The sequence below is a fragment of the Phascolarctos cinereus genome, unplaced genomic scaffold, assembly GCF_003287225.1.
Source record: "Phascolarctos cinereus isolate Bilbo 61053 unplaced genomic scaffold, phaCin_HiC Scaffold_5;HRSCAF=322, whole genome shotgun sequence".
NCBI classification, from domain to species: domain Eukaryota; kingdom Metazoa; phylum Chordata; class Mammalia; order Diprotodontia; family Phascolarctidae; genus Phascolarctos; species Phascolarctos cinereus.
In genome coordinates, this window is record NW_027555958.1 from 142,516,660 (window position 1) to 142,537,699 (window position 21,040).

The window sequence follows — 21,040 nt, forward strand, 5'->3', positions numbered from 1 at the left end:
ATATATACACACAGAGAGAGACAGAGAGACAGAGAGAGAGCACTTTGTAAAGTGCTTTACAAACATCTCATTTTTATCCTCACAACCACCCTGAGAGGTAGGTGAAAACATGAGCAATGATCTCTGCCTTAGCTGTGATCTACCAAATTCTGTATTTGCAATCTATTCATAAACATTCATTCGACTGGATGGTTGGCCACATGTAAACATAGCCACTATATTGCAGAAACTTTGATCTACTTCAGAGCCCGGAGAACATGCTTCATGTATTCATATTGATCTAACTCAATGTCAGTTTCACTACACAGAAGAGATAAATGAGACCAAGGGACCATTTAGTAAAAGAATGGTAAAAAGAAAAGATTGCAAGAAAAATGTAATTCAGTTGAGTGTAATTCACAGGAGCATTGATTTGAAGCTGTAAAAGCCCTTAGAGACTAGCCACCACTTCAATCCCCTCTCTTCACAGAGGAGGAACTTGTGGTCCAGAGAATTCACACACTCTGCCCATGGTTACACTACAAAAAGTAGAGGAGTCAGGATTTGAACTCAGGACCCCTAATGACTCCTAATCTTGTACTTTTTTTCAGGACACCAGGCTGCATCCCAATTAACTCTACCACATACTGATTATGTACCTTCTACATGCTTAGCACTGTATGCATTTGCTCCTTCATGCACTAAGGCAAGTTTTAAGCTAGTTATTATTCGAAAGTAAAGGGTTTTGTTGGGTTTTTTAAATTCTGTTTTTCTCCTACTGGAAAAAAAAAAGGTTTTATAGAGGGCCTCCTACAAGCAGTTGACATCAAATCATCAGAACCCTTTATTCTTAAAAGACTACATTACTGTGATAGTACTTTCTTACTTATAAAAATTACTGTTGAGTCTAGGGTCATTATTTCCAAACGAATATATGGTGCTGTACTTCTCGATAGACTTAAGTCTTTCCTTAGGATTCTTACTGTTGGTGGAATATCACAATTACGTTTAACAAACCACTTTCTGTTGAAGAATATTTCCCTATGTCTTAAGAACTAAGTAGACTTAGATTTTCCTAAGACTACCCACAGGTTTCAAAGACATAATGTTTCCTCACCTTTCTTTCTGTGATACTTGAGTATCATACAATATGATGAGTAATCACAAGTATACAAGGACTTTTGGAAGACAGCCTACAAATAACTAATAAAATGGAGGAAAGAAACAAAATGAATGCTAAATAAATCACCACCTATTACATAATGCTCCAAACTTGCCGTTGCCCAAAAATGTCCTCTTCTATTTTACCTCCTTCCATCCCTTCCTTAGGTCATACCTGGAATTCCTTCTCTACTCCACTCCAGACTGATCTTTAGTTATTGAAATTCTACCCACCCTTTAAGGCCCAAGTTCAAATGCATTGATTTGATTGATAGATCAATTGATGGAACTGATTGTCCAACTGGAAGTGATTTGTTTCATCTGATCTCATGGTATTTATATGTACTTATCCCATTTAATCTGTACTATATTAACCTGAGCACATTTTATATCCTCTACCAGGTTGTAAGTTTGCTGAAGGCAGAGGTCATTATTTATAAATAAGGCAGAGGTCTGATTTAATCTTTTAATATCATCTATGCAAAGTCTAGGTATTTAATAATTTTTTTACTGAATAGATATCTTTTCTTCTGGTGTGATTCTTTAAAAATTTGATTAATTGGTGGAGAAAGGAGAAAGGGAGGAGATCTAAACCTGTAATTCCATTGGTATGGGGAGCTACCATTAGGAACCTTCCTCAACCAAGGTAGATTGGTACCTTCTTTGAAACTTCCAGTGTTAGAGAGCACCTTGGGTGCACTGTGACCTTGCTCAGGGTCGCACAGCCAGTATGGGTGAAAGGCAGCATAAGGTCTTACTGACATCAAGACTAACTCATTCTTTACTATACCATAGCACCTCTCCTTTTGTGTAATATATAGAATGAAACTCTGTACTGACAGGTTTAACATGTTTAACCTGACTTACCTACCTTTCAGGCATCTCTTGCATTGTTGCAGGAATGAGGACATCTGTTAGGACCTTAAATATAGGGAAAGATAGTCAGCTTAAATCTTTAGTGCCAATACTTCACATAAATTCACTTAATAATTAGTAATTCCCAATTATTTTCATGGATTTATATTTTTATAATCTTTAAAATGTATATCTATATGGGTACCCAGGATAGGGGGGCATATGGGGTATATTATATAGGATTGGAGGCAGAGTATACTAAAGAGGAGGGAAAATCCCACATATATCAGGTTGGTGATCTTGGAAGGTAAGGAGGAGAAGAAAGGAGAAAAATATTTGTCATGAATGCTGAGTATAAGCCAAAATAACAAGCGTCCTGAAGAGATGTCAGCATTGAAGAAACTGGGTAGAGTAGGAGAGGATATTTAACAGCAATATTTAGCAATATTCATATTAATAACAGCAATATTAAGGACAATATTTAGCAGCCTACTTGAGTCAACCAGATTATAGGCTGAGGTTGGGAGGTCTCAGTTAACTGGGTTGAAACAAGTAAAAGGAGTTTGGAGGGAGAGTGGGCTTCATAGAAAAAATAAAGAGATTCTGCTAGCTACTGGAAACCTCTATCAGATGTATTTGGGAGAAGCATGGAAAAATCTGAAAGGAAAACAATTTCAAAATAAGAGTGCAGAAAATGGCCAATGTATTAATTTGTCTTTTTTACTATACTCACTCATTGCAAGAAAAGACTTTTGTTGGTGGAGAGAGTTGGTGAATAGTGTTAGAGACACAACAAAAAACATCAAAATAGAATCAACAAAATTTAAAAATACACAGATGAAAGCAAAAAGAAATTCAAAAGGGAATACAAACAGGGCGATTTTGTTTTTACTATGTCAAATCTGATATATACTTTTTCTAAAACACTAGATGATTGTTCAGTTTCATGTACAATCTGCTTTTTGTTCTTTTTACGTTGAATGTTCATGTCTGTTGATAAGTTATAATAAAAGAAGAAAGTTTATATTTAAAAAGAAAAGCAAGCCAAAAAACCCTAAGAGTGGGACCAGTAAGGTGACTCTAGATCCTACCTACCCAGCTGTATTTCTGTGTGTGTATGTATGCCCACACTTCAGATTAAAATAATTCACAATCATTTAATATACACTGTGCATTAATATATTTTGACATAATTCTCATATAAGACTGGTTCACGGGTTAAAAAAGGGTAATCAAACTCTATGGGGGAGGGGGTAATGTAGGATAATCTGGAAGATCACAGTTCCAACTTTTTCAACTTTTTCATCACTTCTTCATTAATGATGTGCCATCTTCTCTAGTTTTGTTGATGTACCACCACTGATCAGGATAGATCTCCAGCACTTCAGTCCTGAAATATCAACTGCCTATTGGACTTTTTGAATACTGGACATGCCCACCAGGCATTTCAAATTCAACATGTGCAAAACAGGATTTATCATCTTTCCCCCAAAAGCCTCCTTTATTCTGAGCTTCCCTAATATTGTCAAGGGTACTACTATCTTCCTATTCTCCAGGTTCCCAACTTAGGTGTTCTCTTTAACTGTGCATTTTCCTTCAATAAACATCTAATCAATTGCCAAATCTTATCATCTCAGCCACCGTAATATCTCTTGTATGTATTGCCTTCTTTCCTCTCACGTAGCCACCACCCTAGTTAAGTTCTTATTATCCTCACCCAGGCAATTACAATAAGTCTAATTGGTCTCTCTGCAACAAGTCTTCTCCACTCCATCCTACTCAGCTGCCAAAGTGATTTTCCTAAAGCAAGAGTAGGGAACCTGTGGCCTCGGGTGTGGCCTTTTGACTGAGTCTAAGTTTTACAGAACAAATCCTCTTATAGGATTTGTTCTATGAAGTTTGGATTCAGTCAAAAGGCTGCACTTGAGGACCTAGAGGGCCACATGTGGCCTTGAGGCTGCAGGTTCCCCATCCTTGTAAATTATCAGTCTGACAATGTAACTTTCCTACTCAATCAACTTCAGATCAAATATGAAGTCCATGTTTCTGGCATTTAAGTATTCACAAACTGGTCCTTTCCTATCTTTATAATCACTATCATCATCATCATCATTTTTTGTTCCTCCTCCTCCTCTAAGCTGTCACTTAATTTCATGTCTTCTAATAAGTCATGATTTATTCCACAAACTCATGCTTTCTTGCTAGCTACTGTTAATGAGAAGCTGTGAGCCACAGTGGAAAGAGAATTAAGACTGGAGTTTAAAACCCAGCTCTGATGTTTAGTAATTATATCACTGTAGGTGTCACTTTGCTTCTGAGACTCAGTTTCCTTATCTGTAACACCTGTATTCCCCCCCCCACAAGGCTATGGTGAAGGAAATATTTGGTAAATTTTAAAGCACAATAGAAATGTAACATTATGAATGAACCCATTTGAGAAGGTTCAGGTCATTTTAATTTTTTTTAGTTTTTTTTTTGGAGGCAATTGGGGTTAAGTGACTTGCCCAGGGTCACACAGCTTGTAAGTGTCAAGTGTTTTTTCTGAGGCCAGATTTGAACTCAGGTCCTCCTGACTCCAGGGCCAGTGCTCTATCCACTGTGCCACCTAGCTGCCCCTGTTCAGGTCATTTTTAGCACCAGATGCTGGTACTTCCTCCTTCTCCCCAGTTGCTTGCTTCCTTGAACTGTTCCCCAGTCCCTGGACTCCCCATTTGAGGAACAAGGAATGGGAGAAAAGAGATGTAGACCCACTGGCCTATAGCTCTGCTCTCAGTTCAAACTTACAGATCTCTCAGCAGCCACTCTGAAGTTCACAGCATTGCTAGTCTTTCAGCTGGTCCCCAGTGCCATGACTTGAGTTTGCAGACTGCCCCAGGAAACAAACATTTAAGTGTGAGCCTGAGACTCAGGCACTGCTGGTACTCAAGTCTTAGCTGTTTGATTAATGGCTTATCCTCTATGTTAGAGATGATGGTACAAAACTGTTCTTTATATCTATTTAGCTACAACTTGAACTCAGTGGGGAAGAACACTGCAGCTGTCCAGTCCTCTTAGGTGATGATTGTGCCATTCGCTCATTTGTGGGGGACAGGGGGAGGGCGCACTAGACACAAGATGGAAGAATGTACTATGGCTATGATCTTAAGTTTCTCTTTTTCCTACATCTGCAGCTAAGTCACTGTAAAAATCAAGTACATTTTATAATTTTAAAAATAGTTTTACTGACCTTTTTAGTTTCAAATTCTCCTGATGACAATTCATTTTTTAAAGAGCTGAACTTTTCTTTTTCACAATGTAAGTCTTAAACCCAAGCAAAATCTAATATTTTACGTGGTGGGCTGGTTCTCCCCACACTTTTATGTCCATTCACAATGGTTGAGAATGGAGTTAGTCATAGACCCAGCCTCTCATTCAACTACCTCCTCTACACCAGAAAAACCTCCATAAATGCTACCTCACTCAGTGTTTGTCTAGGAGACTAAGGCTGTTGTCTTTCCATGATGAATGAATCTTTTGTAGACACCTGGGTCTTTTATTTCAGTTGGGACAACATGTGAAGAGCCATTTCATTAAAATCAGGGTCCTTGTCTACTCTACCTAATCTTTTCTTGTTTTGAGGAAAATAGTTGGAGCCAATAGGAAATAAGATGCTCAAAGGAATTTCCATAATAGCACCTAATTCTTTTTTTTGCTAGTATCATAAAGTGATCCAGTGAAATATCTACATGGTTTTCTTTAAACTATTATGTTAATAATAATAATGATAAAAACAGAAGTCGCATTTCTTCAACTATTAATGCTAAGTGATAGTTTAGGTAGTAGCTTTTTTAAAAATTGAAACAAACCTGACATTTTTTGCAAAGAATCAAAAAATCATTTGCTGGCAAATCTTCAGGCTGAGGGACTTTTAATTATTATATTTATGCTCAAATGCAAAATTTATTGAAAATGTTTTCCCATAAGATAGCCCAATAGGGAGTGTTGTTGTTTTAAGTGCACTTGCAGGTAGAAAGCATCAATGTGCGATATGGCTCACCTTATAAAGAATTGAGTCACAAACACAGAAAATGTCAATGATAACAGGGTTTTCAAGCAGTGGGAGAAGATGATCAGGCATTCCTTGCCAAAAATGTAGTAAGAAATGTTGAATCTGTTGGTGAGGGAAAGGGTAGACATAATTAATATCTTCACTCTACATGAACACACATATGGTAAAATCAAGAAAATGTTTGTGATCACCCTTACCTCTTCAAAGTTTCCGTTAATTGCATTATCCAGAACACACTGGCAGTGAGTTTTATACATCATAATGAGAGTGTCTACCTATTCAAAGAAGTGAAAATTTAAACAAAGAATATTTTCAACTCCTTTTTAATGGTAAAGGAAATCAAATAATTCTGTCTTATCAAATGGGATGGTTGAAAAAAAATAGCATTAATACGCTGGAGAAACTTGTGCAACTTTTTTATCCAAGGTAAAACAAAGGAAAATTCCAAGCATATACACTTAAGCCTCCCTCTCCACTTCTAAATCAGTAATCTAGTAGTTTAATCCCATAAATATCAGCTTCTTATTTCAACCATCTGATTTCATTGGTGTGGGTATTCTCTCCACCAACACAATTCACCATCCCTCTATAATTAGTAGATGGTCTTCAAGGATTATTGTGGCTAAAACAGTCATTACCTTTCAATCAACCTTTAAATAAAGGTCTCCAAACTGAGTGAGCCTGGTTGCAATATATGAAATGCTTAATCTATTCTTAATCCCTGAGACCATCAGTTTTCTCATTTGTAAAATAGAGCTAATAAATTTCACCAGTCATGGCTTTCTCAAAAAAAATTTAGGATATAGAATGCTACTTAAAGATCAACAAAAGTTATAGAACTTGAAAGGATCTTAAAAATGATCTAGTTCATTCTCTTCATTTTATAGATGAGGAAATAGGATCAGGGAAATTAAAGCGACTCAGTCAAACACACACAGGTAACGAATGGTAGGGTTAGGATTTAATGACAGGTTAATTCCAAATTCATTATTCAGCATCATTCCTTCACATACAAGTTATCACAACTGTTAATTTTTTTCCAGGGTTTCAATATCACTAACTCATTTATTCATTTTCAAATTTTGTAAAGACCTTAGACAATGACTGCCATTTCACAATTACCATAATTTTGCTTGATGTGACTGAGAATCGACAGTATCATTTTCAAATCATTAAATATGCTCAGGCAAAAATTTTTTAAATTAAAATTAATGAGAGCAAGATATAAATGGATCAGGTTGGGAAGGATAGCTGCCTTGGGCTAAGTTATTTTAGAGGTAAAAAGTAGTCACTAACTTCTCTGCTCAGTCCCTTTCACTGGAGCCTCCTTCTAGCTAAACAGATCCTAGCCCTGAATCAAATAAAGGCATAGGGAAGAGGGAGTACCAAAGTCTCCAACTCAGTCCCACCTAATCCCATTCTCATCAAAACAAGCAAACAGCTGGGAATAGGGGCACAGAGAGAGTGAATTTGCTATTTTCAAAAACAAGAGTCAACGTCCCCAGCTGCCTACTAGATACAAGCAGAAGGTTGTTCATGCTGGCTCAGTTCTGCTCTGTCTACTTACAAACAGAAGTTTCAGTATTTATATGAATTTATACTAGCAGAAGATTCTCCCAATCTGTTTTCGAGTTCACAAGTTAAGGAACTCCTAGGAAATGGAGAGATGAGAGGAAGGTGCTAAAACATATTTCTAATATGTGATGTCTCTTTTCAATTATACATGCCTCATTGAACTGCTATAAAGACCAAATAAAATATATACATGTTTCTTTCCTTCCTTCTGTCCCTCTCTACCTATACGTATGTATATGACCTGAAGCTGTGATTTTGTCCATTCCTGGTATGAAAGTTCTTTCCACCATGCAAATTAGCAATTCATCCCATAATACAACCTCCAGAAAAGTTATATCCTGGGGCACTGATATGTTAAGTAACTTGCCCACAGCTTGTATCTATCAGAAGCAAGCCTAGTCTTTCTGATCTAAGGCCACTACTCTACTATACCACCAAACCTCTGCCACTAATATATACATATATATGAATATGGAAGCATAATGCATATTTCCATATATGTGTATACATAAATATGACTTCCTACCACTTCCATACATGGAGGAAAACCAACTAAAGGGAAACCCCAATATGGGAAATAAATCTATTTGTCCAAGATGCTTAATATCAAAAAAACAGGTCGTTGTTCTTTTTCCCATAGGTCTTCTAGCTATGTTTGCCGCAGCTTGTCTAGAGACTGGATTGCCACATTGTTAATTTTATTAGTATCTCACAAAATCCGAAATTGCAATATCACCTTCACACCAGAAACATAGCAGCCTTTAAGGTAACAAAATTATTCTCCAAAAGTTTATAAAATTATGAAAGATCCATTATGTGAACAAATTGAGAGATACGAAGAACAGTGGTAAGAGAATGAAATCATAGGGAGAGAACAATTTATGAGACTTGATCTAATTGCAAAAAAAAAAATTCTAGCAATGAGACTGAGTGGGAATCAATCTGAAAGTTTTTTTAAACCTGAATTGAGAGGCAAAGGAGGATCAAAGAAGGCATAGGATAAGCTACATGGGGGACGGGAAAATGACAGTGTACAGTAATGAGAAGGAAGAATTACTCAAATCTCATTTTGCTTCTGTTTACTCTGCTGTGAAGAATAACCTTTGAACTAGAAAGGACAGAACAAAACAATGCCTAATAGAAAATTGATACCCAACATAGATAATGAGATACTAGGAGAAGCAGCATAGAAAGAACACTGGATTATGACTGAGAACATAGTACAAATCCCAACTCTGTATTACCTTGGACAAGTCACTTCAGCTCTCTTGGCCTCAGTTTCCTTACCTATAAAATGAAGCGGTTGCACTATATAACCACTAAGGTACGTTCCAATTCTAAATCTCTGATCCATTGATCCTTGATGAGTTTGTCACTAGGCCTGCATAAATTACTAAGACCCTTTCAGCAATCTTTGAAAGACTATGGAGACTGGAGGAGTTACTGCAGCAGTGGAAAAGGGCAAATATTGTCCCTATTTTCAAAAAAAGGGAAGATGATGGAATCTGCAAACTACAGTCTTATGAATTTAATTACTTTCAAAGTAGTCTCTGAGGTTACATCTAACTCTGAGATTATTTGATTTTGTGAAAATTATTTTTAGTTCTTAATAAATTTCAAAGTATAGAGTACATGTCCGGCTGAAATTAAAAATGATTTTTACAATGGTATCCATTTACCTCTTCATCTTTCATGCCATTTCTACCTCTATGGTATCTCTCCATCTGTCTTTTCCCTATTCAGACAGCTGCCTCTTATTTCAAGCCCTCATCATCCCTCACCTGGACTACTGCAATTCCTTCCTAATTGGTCTCCCTGCCTCAAGTCTCTCCCCACCCCAGTCCAAACTACAGGCCAGTCCCACTATAGCTGCCAAAGTGATTTTTCTTAAGTATAATTCTGTGTTACTACCCTACTCAGTAAACTCCAGGGTCTCTCTATTGCTTCTGGAATAAAATATGAACTCCTCTACTTGGCTTTTAAAGTCCTTTATAACCTAGCTCTAACCTGTCTCTCCAGTGTTGGTATATATTACTTTCCTAATTTGTGTTGTTTTGTTTAGTTGTGTCTGACTCTTTGTGACCCCATTTGGTTTTTTCCCTGGCAAAGATACTGGAGTGGTTTGCCATTTCCTTCTGCAACTCATTTTACAGACGAGAAACCTGAGGCAAACAGGTTAAGTGACTTGCCCATGGTCACACAGCTAGTGTTTGAGGTCAGATTTGAACTCGGGAAGAAGAATCTTCCTGACTTCCGATCTAGCACTCTATGCACTGCATCATCTGGCTGCCCTACAGCACAATCAAACTTACCTTCTCTCTTTTCTTTACATGTAACATTTCATTTCCTGTCTCTGTTCCTTTTCACTAGCAGTACCCCATGCCTAGAATTACCCTCCTCCTCATCTCTATGTCAGAGAATCCCTCAATTCCTTCAAGACTCATTCAAAAACCATGCATATTTTCCTGACTCCCTCAACTACTAAGTTAACCCCTTAACTAACTTATACTTATCTATTTGTACCTTTTTTTCTGTATATATTTATATAAAGCATGGCATAGTAGATAGAGAGCTAGTCCCAGAACCAGAAAGACCTGAGTTTAAGTCTTATCTTTGACATGTACTGTCTGTGTGACCCTGGGTAAATCATTTAACCTCTCATTGCTTTAGATGACTCTCTAACACTGCAAGTTACAAAAAAGGTGTCAACCTTCATTGATAAAAAAAATATTTCAGGGGTAGCTAGGTGGTACAGTGGATGAAGCTCTGGCCTTGAAGTCAGGAGGACCTGAGTTCAAATCCAGCCTCAGATACATGACACTTACTAGTTGTATGACTCTGGGCAAGTCACTTAACCCCTATTGTCCCACAAAACAAAAAATTATTAAAAAATATTTCTTTATCAAGGATTTCCCTATATAAATGAAATCACAGGTCTGATACTTATTCTATATCCTCTACTAACATATGCATAATATGCATATGTCTCTTCTAATGAAATCCCAGGTCCTTGAGAACAGTAACTGATATTTTCCTTTATGTTCCTGGTATCTATCTTTCAACCCTGCTTATCTCCATATAACTCTCTATGGTCTGGAATACTTCCTAAAGTTATCTAAAATTATGTTAACTACATTCGCCTAAGCACAATCCCACAACCAAATCATCTGAATTGATTTAATATACTTCAGCAATAGTTACTCAGGTATTTTCCCAAATGTTAATGAGTAATAATACCTAGCCTTTATATGCACTATAAGGTTTGCAAAGTGTTTTATAAATATTGTCTCACTGATTCTCACAACAAACCTGGAAGATAGTGGCTATTATTATCCTGATAATTTACTTTAGTTGAAGAGAAAAACAAAAATAAAATAAAACCAAAGTAGGTAGTCCAATGACACAACGAAAGGATTTTATAGATTTAGCCCTTCTGGCTAGTAGCCAAAAACTAAATAAAAAGCCTGACTAGACAAGTGACTTCAGTGGCCCCAGAATGATCAGTTGACCTTAGGGAAATCAATTATTAGTACCTACTACATGTAGGTCTCTTCATTAAAATGTCTACATATAAGGGGCAGCTAGGTGGCACAGTGCATAGAGTTCTGACCTTGGAGTCAGGAGGACCTGAGTTCAAATATGGATTTAGACACATGACACTTACTAGCTGTGTGACCTTGGGCAAGTCACTTAACCCCTATTGCCTCACCAAAAAAAATAAAAATTAAAAATGTATACATATATATGTGTGTGAATACATACGCATACACACACACACATATATATATACGTATATATATAGCAAGTATGAAACTATTAAGGAATTTTAAAAGTGGAAATTACCATTGAAAACATCAAATCTAACCTCCTTACTTCACAATTCTTTAAACCTGGCAAGTTGATCTAAATGGAAACTCATTTTTAAACATTTAATATATATTTTACCACCCCCTGGTTAGGTAACAAGGGTGAGAATGTAAATAATTAAACTAAAAGCTGCTAATCAACATCAGTAATAGCTTGCCCCTTCCATAAATGAGTCAATTGTATTTGAGTATGCAAATTTCTGACAGCTTTCAGCAAGTGCTATCATATACTCTGAGGACTGAGCCAGAGAACATGTATATATATCAGTGACTTGATAAAGACGTTTTCTGAAGGGGAAGATGGGAAGCCGGGGAGGGAAGGGGGAGTGGTAGACAACACTTGAATCTTATTTTCATCAGAATAGGCTCAAAGAGGGAATAACACACACTCAGTCAGGTGCAGAAATCTATCTTACTCTACAGGGAAGTAGGAGGGGAAGGGGATAAGAGAATGGGAAGGGCTGATAGAAGAGAGGGCAGATTGGGGGAGACAATGGTCAGAAGATAAAGAAGTATTTCAGATCAATACCTTGTCCTTAGAAATACATCCTTGGTACACGAGGTGTTGTGCACTGGGGAACTCTGGAAGAAGTGTACCAGTTTTTGAGCTGAGTGAATATTTTCGAGTGAATCCGCCCTATAATTCAGAAAAAAAAATAAATATATTGTTAGCATGCTTTTCTTTCCTCTCAAAAATTAAGTGCTCAATAAATGTCCGTTGGATGCATGAAATCAGAAGAGAACATCAGTTATCAAGTAATTGGTTCAAAGGTTACGTTTAAATAAAATAGAAATACATATGTTTGTGTATGTGTGTGTGTGTGTGTGTGTGTGTGTGTGTGTATGTGTTGCTTTTTGTCTCCAAACATTTTGAAGGTAGAAAACTGGACCTACGTTTTGTACAGGGCATCAAATGTATATGCCAATAACCCTGTTGTTTCTATTTATTATATAAATAAATAAATATATATATATATATATATATATATATATATATATATATGTACTCACATTCAAAATAACAAAATTTAATGAAAATATAAAAAGAAAAGAAAAATAAATAAATCTGCATTTATTAGATTTTTCATCTGGCTTTAGGTTATAGCAAATAACTTTTATTGGGTTTCACAGTTAATTTAATATTAAAATTACAGAAGCTTCACCATGACTTCATTTACAGGAGGGAAAGAGATTGAGATAATTATTTTACCGGTACAGGGAAATCCTGGGGGGGGAAATTCCTTCTAGTAATGCAAGTTGCTGACTTCTCTGCAACTTCTCATCTTAGAGAATTATCTAGAGCACCAAAAGGTTAAACCCAGGCTCACACAGCCAACACGTGTCAGAAGTAGGACCTGAAACCAGATCTTCCTGGTTTCAAGTCTGGGTCTCTATCCACTACACCACATGGCCCCTCTCTAAAGAATATTGCATCTAGAAAAGACTTTGGACATCATATCTTCCTATTCCTATCTCCCAAGCAGCTCAGAGATGTTAAGAGACTTGTCCAAGATTCCATGGTTAGTAACAGTGGGTTCCAATTTCCTTGCTTCTAGTCTAATATAGAACTTTTTGTTTTTTACTTCCTTAATATAATTTCCTTCCAAGAAACAGAGAGAGAGACAGAGAGAGAGAGAGAGAGAGAGAGACAGAGAGAGAGAGAGAGAGATCTAGCTATATACATAGATATCTAGGTATATACATATCACATTATTTGGGGTATAATCATTAAAACTGACATCTGGTTCATAACTTGTGAAAAATTATATGGGAGTGCAAAGTATATATACACACCAAATCATAAGGAAATCACATTCAGGAAAACACAGACTCTGTTCCAGAGTCACTATCAATGTGACCTTTGGCAAGTCATTCTATTTCTCTTGGCCTCCATTTTCTCATTTATAAAATGAGGGGGCCAAGCTATTATGAGCTCCATGTGAAGTGACACATTAATAGTGGAAAATTATATGAGTCCAAAGTATATGCACCTAGATTCACATAAAGCACAAACACTGAAGATCATCTGTCTGCACTGCATTAATGTTTGATCAAGAAAACAACCCCATCAAAATGAAGTCTCCAGGTATACCACGCTATATCGACCACAGTCCTAGCCATAATTACACCATCAAGAAACTATTTTTGGCAAGATCATAGGAGCACAGATTTTAAGATGAAAGAGTCCTTAGAAGTCATATAGTCTAACCCCTCTCATTTTACAGATTAAGAAACCAAGGTTTAGAGACAAAGACTTGTTCTGCATCATTCAGTATTAGAGGGCAGAGTGAGAACTCAAACCCAAGTCCTCTGACTTTAGCTAAACCCAGCCCTTTTTACATTGTACTTCACAGCCTATAGGTATTAGTAGCTTCCTATGAAAACAATTTCATTCATTCTTTCATACCATCTTTGCACATTTGCTTCCAGATTTTTTGTGCTGTATTTATGACCTTTCCTGCCCCAGAAAAAAGATTTATTATTGCATATCAATAGGTGACATTTTTACCTTGCCTTATCAATACCCTCTACTCCCTAAAGACAGATAAGGTGAAGACTGAAGACCGGGTAGAGGAAACAGGGGACCTAACATGTCTACTAGTTTGAAAATACTTATCTCATAAAAACCAGGATGATATTTTTATGTTTTTGGCTGTGTATGTGTCCAATCATTTAAAACATTTATTTCATAAAAAGAAAAATGAAATTGATTCATTTTCAGAAGAAAACACTTTTTTCACCTATCTTACACATCCTGTTATCTAGAATAGTTGAAAAGAACAGGATATTCTGGTTGATCAGTATCTCATTTGTGAGTTGTTATAGTCACCTTGGCTGACAGTAAACTCGCCAAGAATTAGAATACACTAAAATACACTTAATACCAAGCCAACTATTAGTGCACTTTAACTCTTTTTTTCTGATTCAGAAGGCACTTTTGGAACCTGTAGCAACCTATGGTCAACAGTGTGAACATCAGTTATCAACGCATAGAGAAAGGAATGGAAATGTCAGTTAATAGTGAGGAACTCCTGGATGAGGAAATCCCTTTTACCAGTGTAGGGTGGATGCCTTCTCTGCAATTTATAGTCTTGGATAGTTGCCTAAGGCACTGGGAAATGAATTAACTTGCCCAGTATGTGTCAAAAGCAGAATTTGAACCTGGTTCTTCACAGCTTCAACACTGACTTTTCCTCTACTTTGACATGGAACAGGAAAAAGTAGAGTAAAATATTAAATTTTGTCAACTAATGGAGAAACTATTCATAGAATTCATAAGATTTAGACCTGGAAGGCACTTTAGAGGCTCAATCTCCTTAGTTCAACCTCCTTATTTTACAGAAGAGAAAACTTAAGCCAAGATAAATCCATCCAGTGACATTCTCGAGGTCATACAGAAAATAGGTAGCAGATCTGAGATTCAAACCCAGGTCTTTCTCACTCCACATCTAATGTTCTTTCTACTGTACTACACTGATTCTCCATAGCTAAATTAAATTTTTAGAAAATTGTCTTTCCTCCCTAATAATCCTTTTTTTCTAATAACTACATTAAGCAAGATATGACTGAGTGAATTATTTTTAAGAAATAACATGTCTCATTTCAATGAATAAATGGTTCTATAATTTTAAATACCCAATTGAGTAAATTATAATTTTGTTCAGAAATGATGTATATTTATTCAAAATTGGTAGAGATGGAAATCAATGAAAAGAAACCTAAAAAACATAGCTTGAGTGAGGGGAGGGGAAGCAAATGGGAGAGGTCACTTGGGAACATTCCTGCAATTGGGTAAGAAGGAAGAAAAAGTTTTACCAGTGCAATAATAAGAAAAACCTACAATGTGCTATGCTAAAAGAAAATCAGAACTGAGAAGGAAGAGATGTGGGTTTCTAAAAGAACCAAAAGGCTGTTGTTCTTTTGCTTTCTGTATAAGGAGGTACCAAGTCATTGATTAGAGAGGTGCCTCCTTGCTTACCTAGTGAAGTGACATTTGGACTGTTGTGTTGAGCCTTAAGCATCTCATTACCAAAAGTTGTAAGGAAAGAAAAACAGAATGAGCCTAGAGAAGAGAAACAAATATGATTAGAGGGAAGAGGGGCTGATTTATGAGGGAAGATTAAAGGAGTTAAATCTATATAGCTCAACTAAGTGATGACTAAGGGAGAATGTGATAACAGTCTACAAATATTTGACAAGCACACTAAGGAGGGGGGATGTACTATTTGGCTTGATGTAGAGTTGTTAAGCTGGCCATGAAAGGATGAAGTTAAAGAGAGGGAAATTCAGAGGGAAAATATGATTCTAAAAAGGATGAAATCACAGGGTTTTGCCAGGCAAAATGACAGCTGCATTATTTGGAATATTTAAAATAAATCTAAGCCAAGAACTAGAAAATATACTGTTTATGGCCAATCTTGCTCTGACTGTGGAGTGTCTATCTTTTTTTTTTTTAGCTTCAGTTTCTGCATTGATCCTTGAGAATTTTTTCTGACAACTCCATTTTTTCCACTACATTGTATTGACCTCAACTGTATTTTGTCCACTTGTAATTTTGACTATTCTACTTTTTATTCCTGTATTTTATTATGAAGAGATAACATGGGGAAGCACTTATTTTCTGATGGCCTAGTTTCAATGAGTTTGAATTTTCTTGGTTTGACCAATGTTTTACAAGGTTTCAAATATCTTATGACAGACAAGACCCTTCAAAGTGAATTACTATGCTTTTTTTTCCTACTAGCTTCTAAATTTCTAAGAAAAAGAAATACTTTTACTCTGTACTTTTTGGATAGTCTCTTTGGAAAGATTTGATTATCATGGTAACTCTCTCAACATCCTCATCTATAAAATGATGAAACTCCCTCTCTGCACAGAAGTATTGTGTATAAGGTGATATATTAATTCATTTATTATAGTAGAAGTGGTGGTGGTAGTAGTAGTAGCAGCAACAGCAGCAGCAGCAGCAGCAACTTTTGTTTTTCCCATAGAATCCTTCACAAAAGTCAGCCTGGAGCAGTGGATAGACAGTTAAACCAAGGAGTCAGAGAGACCTAGGTTTAAGTCTTGCTTGTGACACATACTGGCTATGGGATTATAAGCAAGTCCCTTGACTTCTCAGTACCCTCCAGCTATTTTCTAAGACCACAAAATTGTAGAGCAATAGCAGAAGGAGTTTCCTCACCAGGAATTCCCTAAACTAATAAAATCTCAGATCCAGGGGAAAAGAAAGTCCTTCATGGGGTTTTGTTTAAGACATTTTCACAGATCTAGATCTAGTTATATATGGAATTTGCCTTGGCCAAAATGCAAAGGACTAAAATCTCAGAAATGAAAGATTAGCTTAGTATCTCCACTGATAAAAATGAAAGTTTTCAATTAACAACCACTATGTTGCTAATGAAGCTGACGATCTTTAAAAGACCTTTTGGTTTGGTAGTTTAAGGAAATGCTTTGATTGTGCATAAAATTTGCCCCATTTCTAACCATAACACTGTATCCCATATCCTGGAGCTGAGGCTATTAATAAGAATTGACTAATTTTTTCCAAAATCAAGAAGATGTGGAGAAAATAGTTCTACCTAACTGTTAGATGCATACTTAGCAGGCAACACTTCTCTCCTAGTCTGTTAATGGAATAAACAAAACAAACATTTCAATCCTTGCTTTTCCAAAGTGCATGAAAGAGTTAATCAAGCTTGCTGACATCCAGGACTAACTTCAGTGTGAATTCCAGGAATGTTGAACTTGATAACACCACAAGCTCCTTTCAAACTGGCCTTAATGATCCTAGGACTATTAAGTTCCCAAGAAAAAATATCCAAAAAAGACCATTTGGGGAATTCCTATGTTTATTCATTTTAAAGCAAAGTCCTAGTCTTAAGAATTCCCCAAATATGCCATGAACTTCGGCTGATAGGGGACCTCTCCCTGTTCAAGAGAGGAGCATAAAGAGATCAACAGTCTCCAAGTGGAAAAACAGATGATATGTTTTAATTCGAATGAGACACTGCATGTGGAAGCATTCTGTAAATCAACAAAATCTACACAAACCTAATTTGTTAATCCCTTCTCCTCACCCCCCACATTGAGTACTGTGTAGCATACACATTTGGCATAGCCATTTCTTCCATCATGTTCCCCTTTGAAAGCCAAATCTGATCTTAAATTCTGTTAAAATTTAACAAATTTGTATTATCTAGTACGTGTAGAACATTGGACCTGGCACAGGAAGGAGATAGAAAGATTAAATAAGACAAAGTCTCTGGACTCATAGAGCTGAAAACAATATTTGGGGAGTCCAAAACTGTGATTTCATTAATGTAGGAAGTTTCCACAGTGGAAAATTTTTTCACAAACTCACCCCAATTATCAGCTATATCATCAATCAATTAGTGGCACAGTGGATAGAGAGCTGGGCCTGGAGTCAGGAAGACCTGCGGTAAATCTGCTCTGATACTTACTAGCTTTGTGACCCTAGGCACATCATTCAACTCTGGTTTGCCTCAGTTTCCTCAACTGTAAAATGTTAGCACTTAGTTTGAAGAGTTGTTGCAAGTTCAAATGAGATAATATTTGTAAAAAGTACTTAGCACTGTGCCCTATTACCTCCTTCTTTTCTACTCATTTTGAGAATTGCCTGGGGCATTAAGAAATGAGATGACTTGCCAATGGTCACACAGCTAGTAAGTCAGAGGTAGAACTTGAATCCAGCACTTCCCTACTCCAAAGCTGTTCATCCCATACACTATGACATGCTGACTCTTACAGAGGGTCAGAGTAGTGTTGAAGAACAATTTTTTTTTCATTAGACACACAAGGAAGGGCTAATAAATGGATAATATAAAAAAGTCCTCCACTATTATTATCACTCTTGCTAAAAATAGATAAAGCACTAAATTAAAGAAATTATTTAAATTTAAAATCTGAATTGATGTAAATATTGTGCTGCTAAGACATCATATTGAGCAATTTTTTCCACTCTAACAATTGTTTATCAACACACAAAGAGTTTATTTCACTGATTAAAAAGGGCAATCTAGGGAGTTTTATTATGTAATTGCCCATTAAATGTATTTTTTAAAAGCTTCAGTGAAAAGAAATCGGTTCCCTTCAGAGGGTTGGGGGTTCATTTCGTTTGATTTTATTTTTCAAGATAACAGACTTGCATCATTTCACTGTCCTAATGGGGTTTCATGATTCTCAGTTCTAGATTGGTTCATGTACCACATTGCCACCCACTCTTAGGTCTACAGCACCTGTTTCTAATGGCTCTTTAACCTCAGGATAATGAGAGCATTATTATCTGCCTAATTAGCCATGCAGTCTCTAATGGCAGATTAACTGGTTTAGATAAAGATAGTTTGCTGATACGTTGTTCCACAGGAAAAATACTAACCTAAGAAAAGTGGTACAACATACCAGAGATAAGCAGCATTGGTGGTTTTTAGTCATTACTCTTCCAGATTTCAGGCTTTATTTAAATTGATACATTATGAGCACATTTATATTCAACCTTGTTGCATTCAGGCTTTTTCTTTTATTTTATTTTAGTGAGACTACTCAGAGGCTTTGTTTTAAAATCTTTATGTATTTGATCTAAGGCAAGGCTCTTAACATTTTGTATGTCATGGACCCCTTTGGCAGACTGGTGAAGCCTATTAACCCCACCATGTTTTAAAACCATTTTCTAAAAATAATTGACGGAAATGCTAAATTTCATTTTGAGGTCATGAAAATAAAGATTTAATTATTTTTCCCATCCAAGTTCATGGATGCCTAGAAATCTATCCACAAACCCTTTGGTGTATCCCAAGTTAAGAAGCCTTGATCTAAGGTACACATAATTAGAATATTATCTCTGCAAGACGTTGTGTAATTGAGAATGTAACAAAACTAAATTTGCTCACACAGTAAAAACTGAGGTTTTTCTCTTGTCCAAAGCATGGAGAAGTTTTGAAGTTTTGAATTATTCTAATATATGTTGTTCGGCAACTAAGTTTTATAATTAAAAATGTGAAATACTTTGAAAAAATGATCCTTACCTCATTCTTCAGCTTGCTTCCAGAAAACCTTGAAAAATCAATACATTTTCCATTAGTTCCAAAAGAACATTACAGTTCTAGCATTAAGAAAAAAAAATACTTAGGGGGCCTATTAAAAAAATGACTTCATATCATATCTGCGAAAATATACATGTTCATATAAATGTAGTTCTTTGAATATCTCCCGCTAAAGGAACCAAGCTCTTTCCTTAACTTACTCAGAACTCAAGGAGACATTGGGGAAAGGTATAATGACATGAAATTAATAGAAGGTGCATAAGGATTCAGGTATAGGAATCTCATCTGAAACTTTCCACATAGGCCTAAGCAGTTTCTGGAAACAATAGCAAAAAAAAACTGCATGGAATATTTGCTATATCAAATGGTAATACACACATAGTAACATTACATACTGAAGTTCAGTTCCAACTCTACCTCTTATTTGAGTCCTTTTCTGACCCTCCCCTCAGCTGCTGATGCCTCCATAAAATTAGGAATGGAAGGTGGGAACACGCATTGAATAAGCACGTACTATGTACCAGGTACTATCTTCAGTGTTTTACAGATACTATTCTCACTTGATCCTCACAACAGCGCTGTAAGGCAGGCGGTATTATTTATCCTCATTTCATAGTTGAGGAAACTGAGGCAGAGGTTAAATGACTTGCTCAGGGTCATGTAGCTATTAACTGACTGAGGTCATATTTGAAGTCAGATCTTCCTGGCTTCCAGGTCAAACACGTTATCTGCTCTACCGCCTAGCTCTCCCTTGTATTTGCTTAGTATATACTTTTATGTGTACATGTACTCTCTGTTGATAGAATGGAACTTCCCAGAGGGCTGGCAATGTTTTATTTATTGCATTTGTACTGGGTCTAACACATAATAAGTGCTCAATGAATGCTTATCAATTTATTATTATGGTACAGGAAAACATTAAAAATGAAAGAACGGGCACTTGAAACAATAACAAAATCAAAAGTGCATTTTCATGACCTACCCTCCTTTACTTTCATTTTCATCTTTTTTTTTCCATTAGAACTTTGTTAATAATGATACAGTAATACACTGAATTTCAGTTGCACCTTCTCTCTGTAAAGCTCCAAGGGTATTCATATATCTATTATAGATGTTTTTATTGCTCTCTTAATCAACACGCATTTATTAAGCACCAACTACGTGCCAAGCCACATGCTAGATGCCAGGGATACAGAAACAAAGAATGAAACAATCTCTACTCTCCAGGAGCTTTCAATGATCCTCACCATGTCCCAGAGAAGTATAGATGTTCATCGTTTAAAAAATGGAGACAAAAATGGCACAAAGGGTGATAACCAACCACAATCACTAGAAGAGTTTGAAAAAGCCCAGTTCTCTTAATTTCTAGTCTGAGACTCTTTCCACAAGATTGTGCTGCCTGCATTGCATCCATCCCTGTCTCTGTGGCAGGTAGACACTAAGAAATAGTACACTTTTTTTTGGTTAAGCAATGGGGTTAAGTGACTTGCCCA

At 36.3% G+C, this 21,040-nt stretch overlaps 1 protein-coding gene across 1 annotated transcript in view; it reads right to left on the bottom strand.

The window, feature by feature from the left end:
- RFX6 (regulatory factor X6) overlaps window positions 1-21,040 on the bottom strand; it is a 72,155-nt gene that overhangs the window by 21,140 nt on the left and 29,975 nt on the right. Inside the window, exons 6-10 of the mRNA XM_020971647.2 lie at window positions 19,530-19,557; window positions 12,014-12,121; window positions 6,241-6,318; window positions 6,032-6,145; window positions 2,012-2,061 (exon numbers count right to left, since the gene is read on the bottom strand). Of these exons, the coding sequence (XP_020827306.1) occupies window positions 2,012-2,061; window positions 6,032-6,145; window positions 6,241-6,318; window positions 12,014-12,121; window positions 19,530-19,557 (378 nt within the window). The remainder of the gene's footprint in view (window positions 1-2,011; window positions 2,062-6,031; window positions 6,146-6,240; window positions 6,319-12,013; window positions 12,122-19,529; window positions 19,558-21,040) is intronic.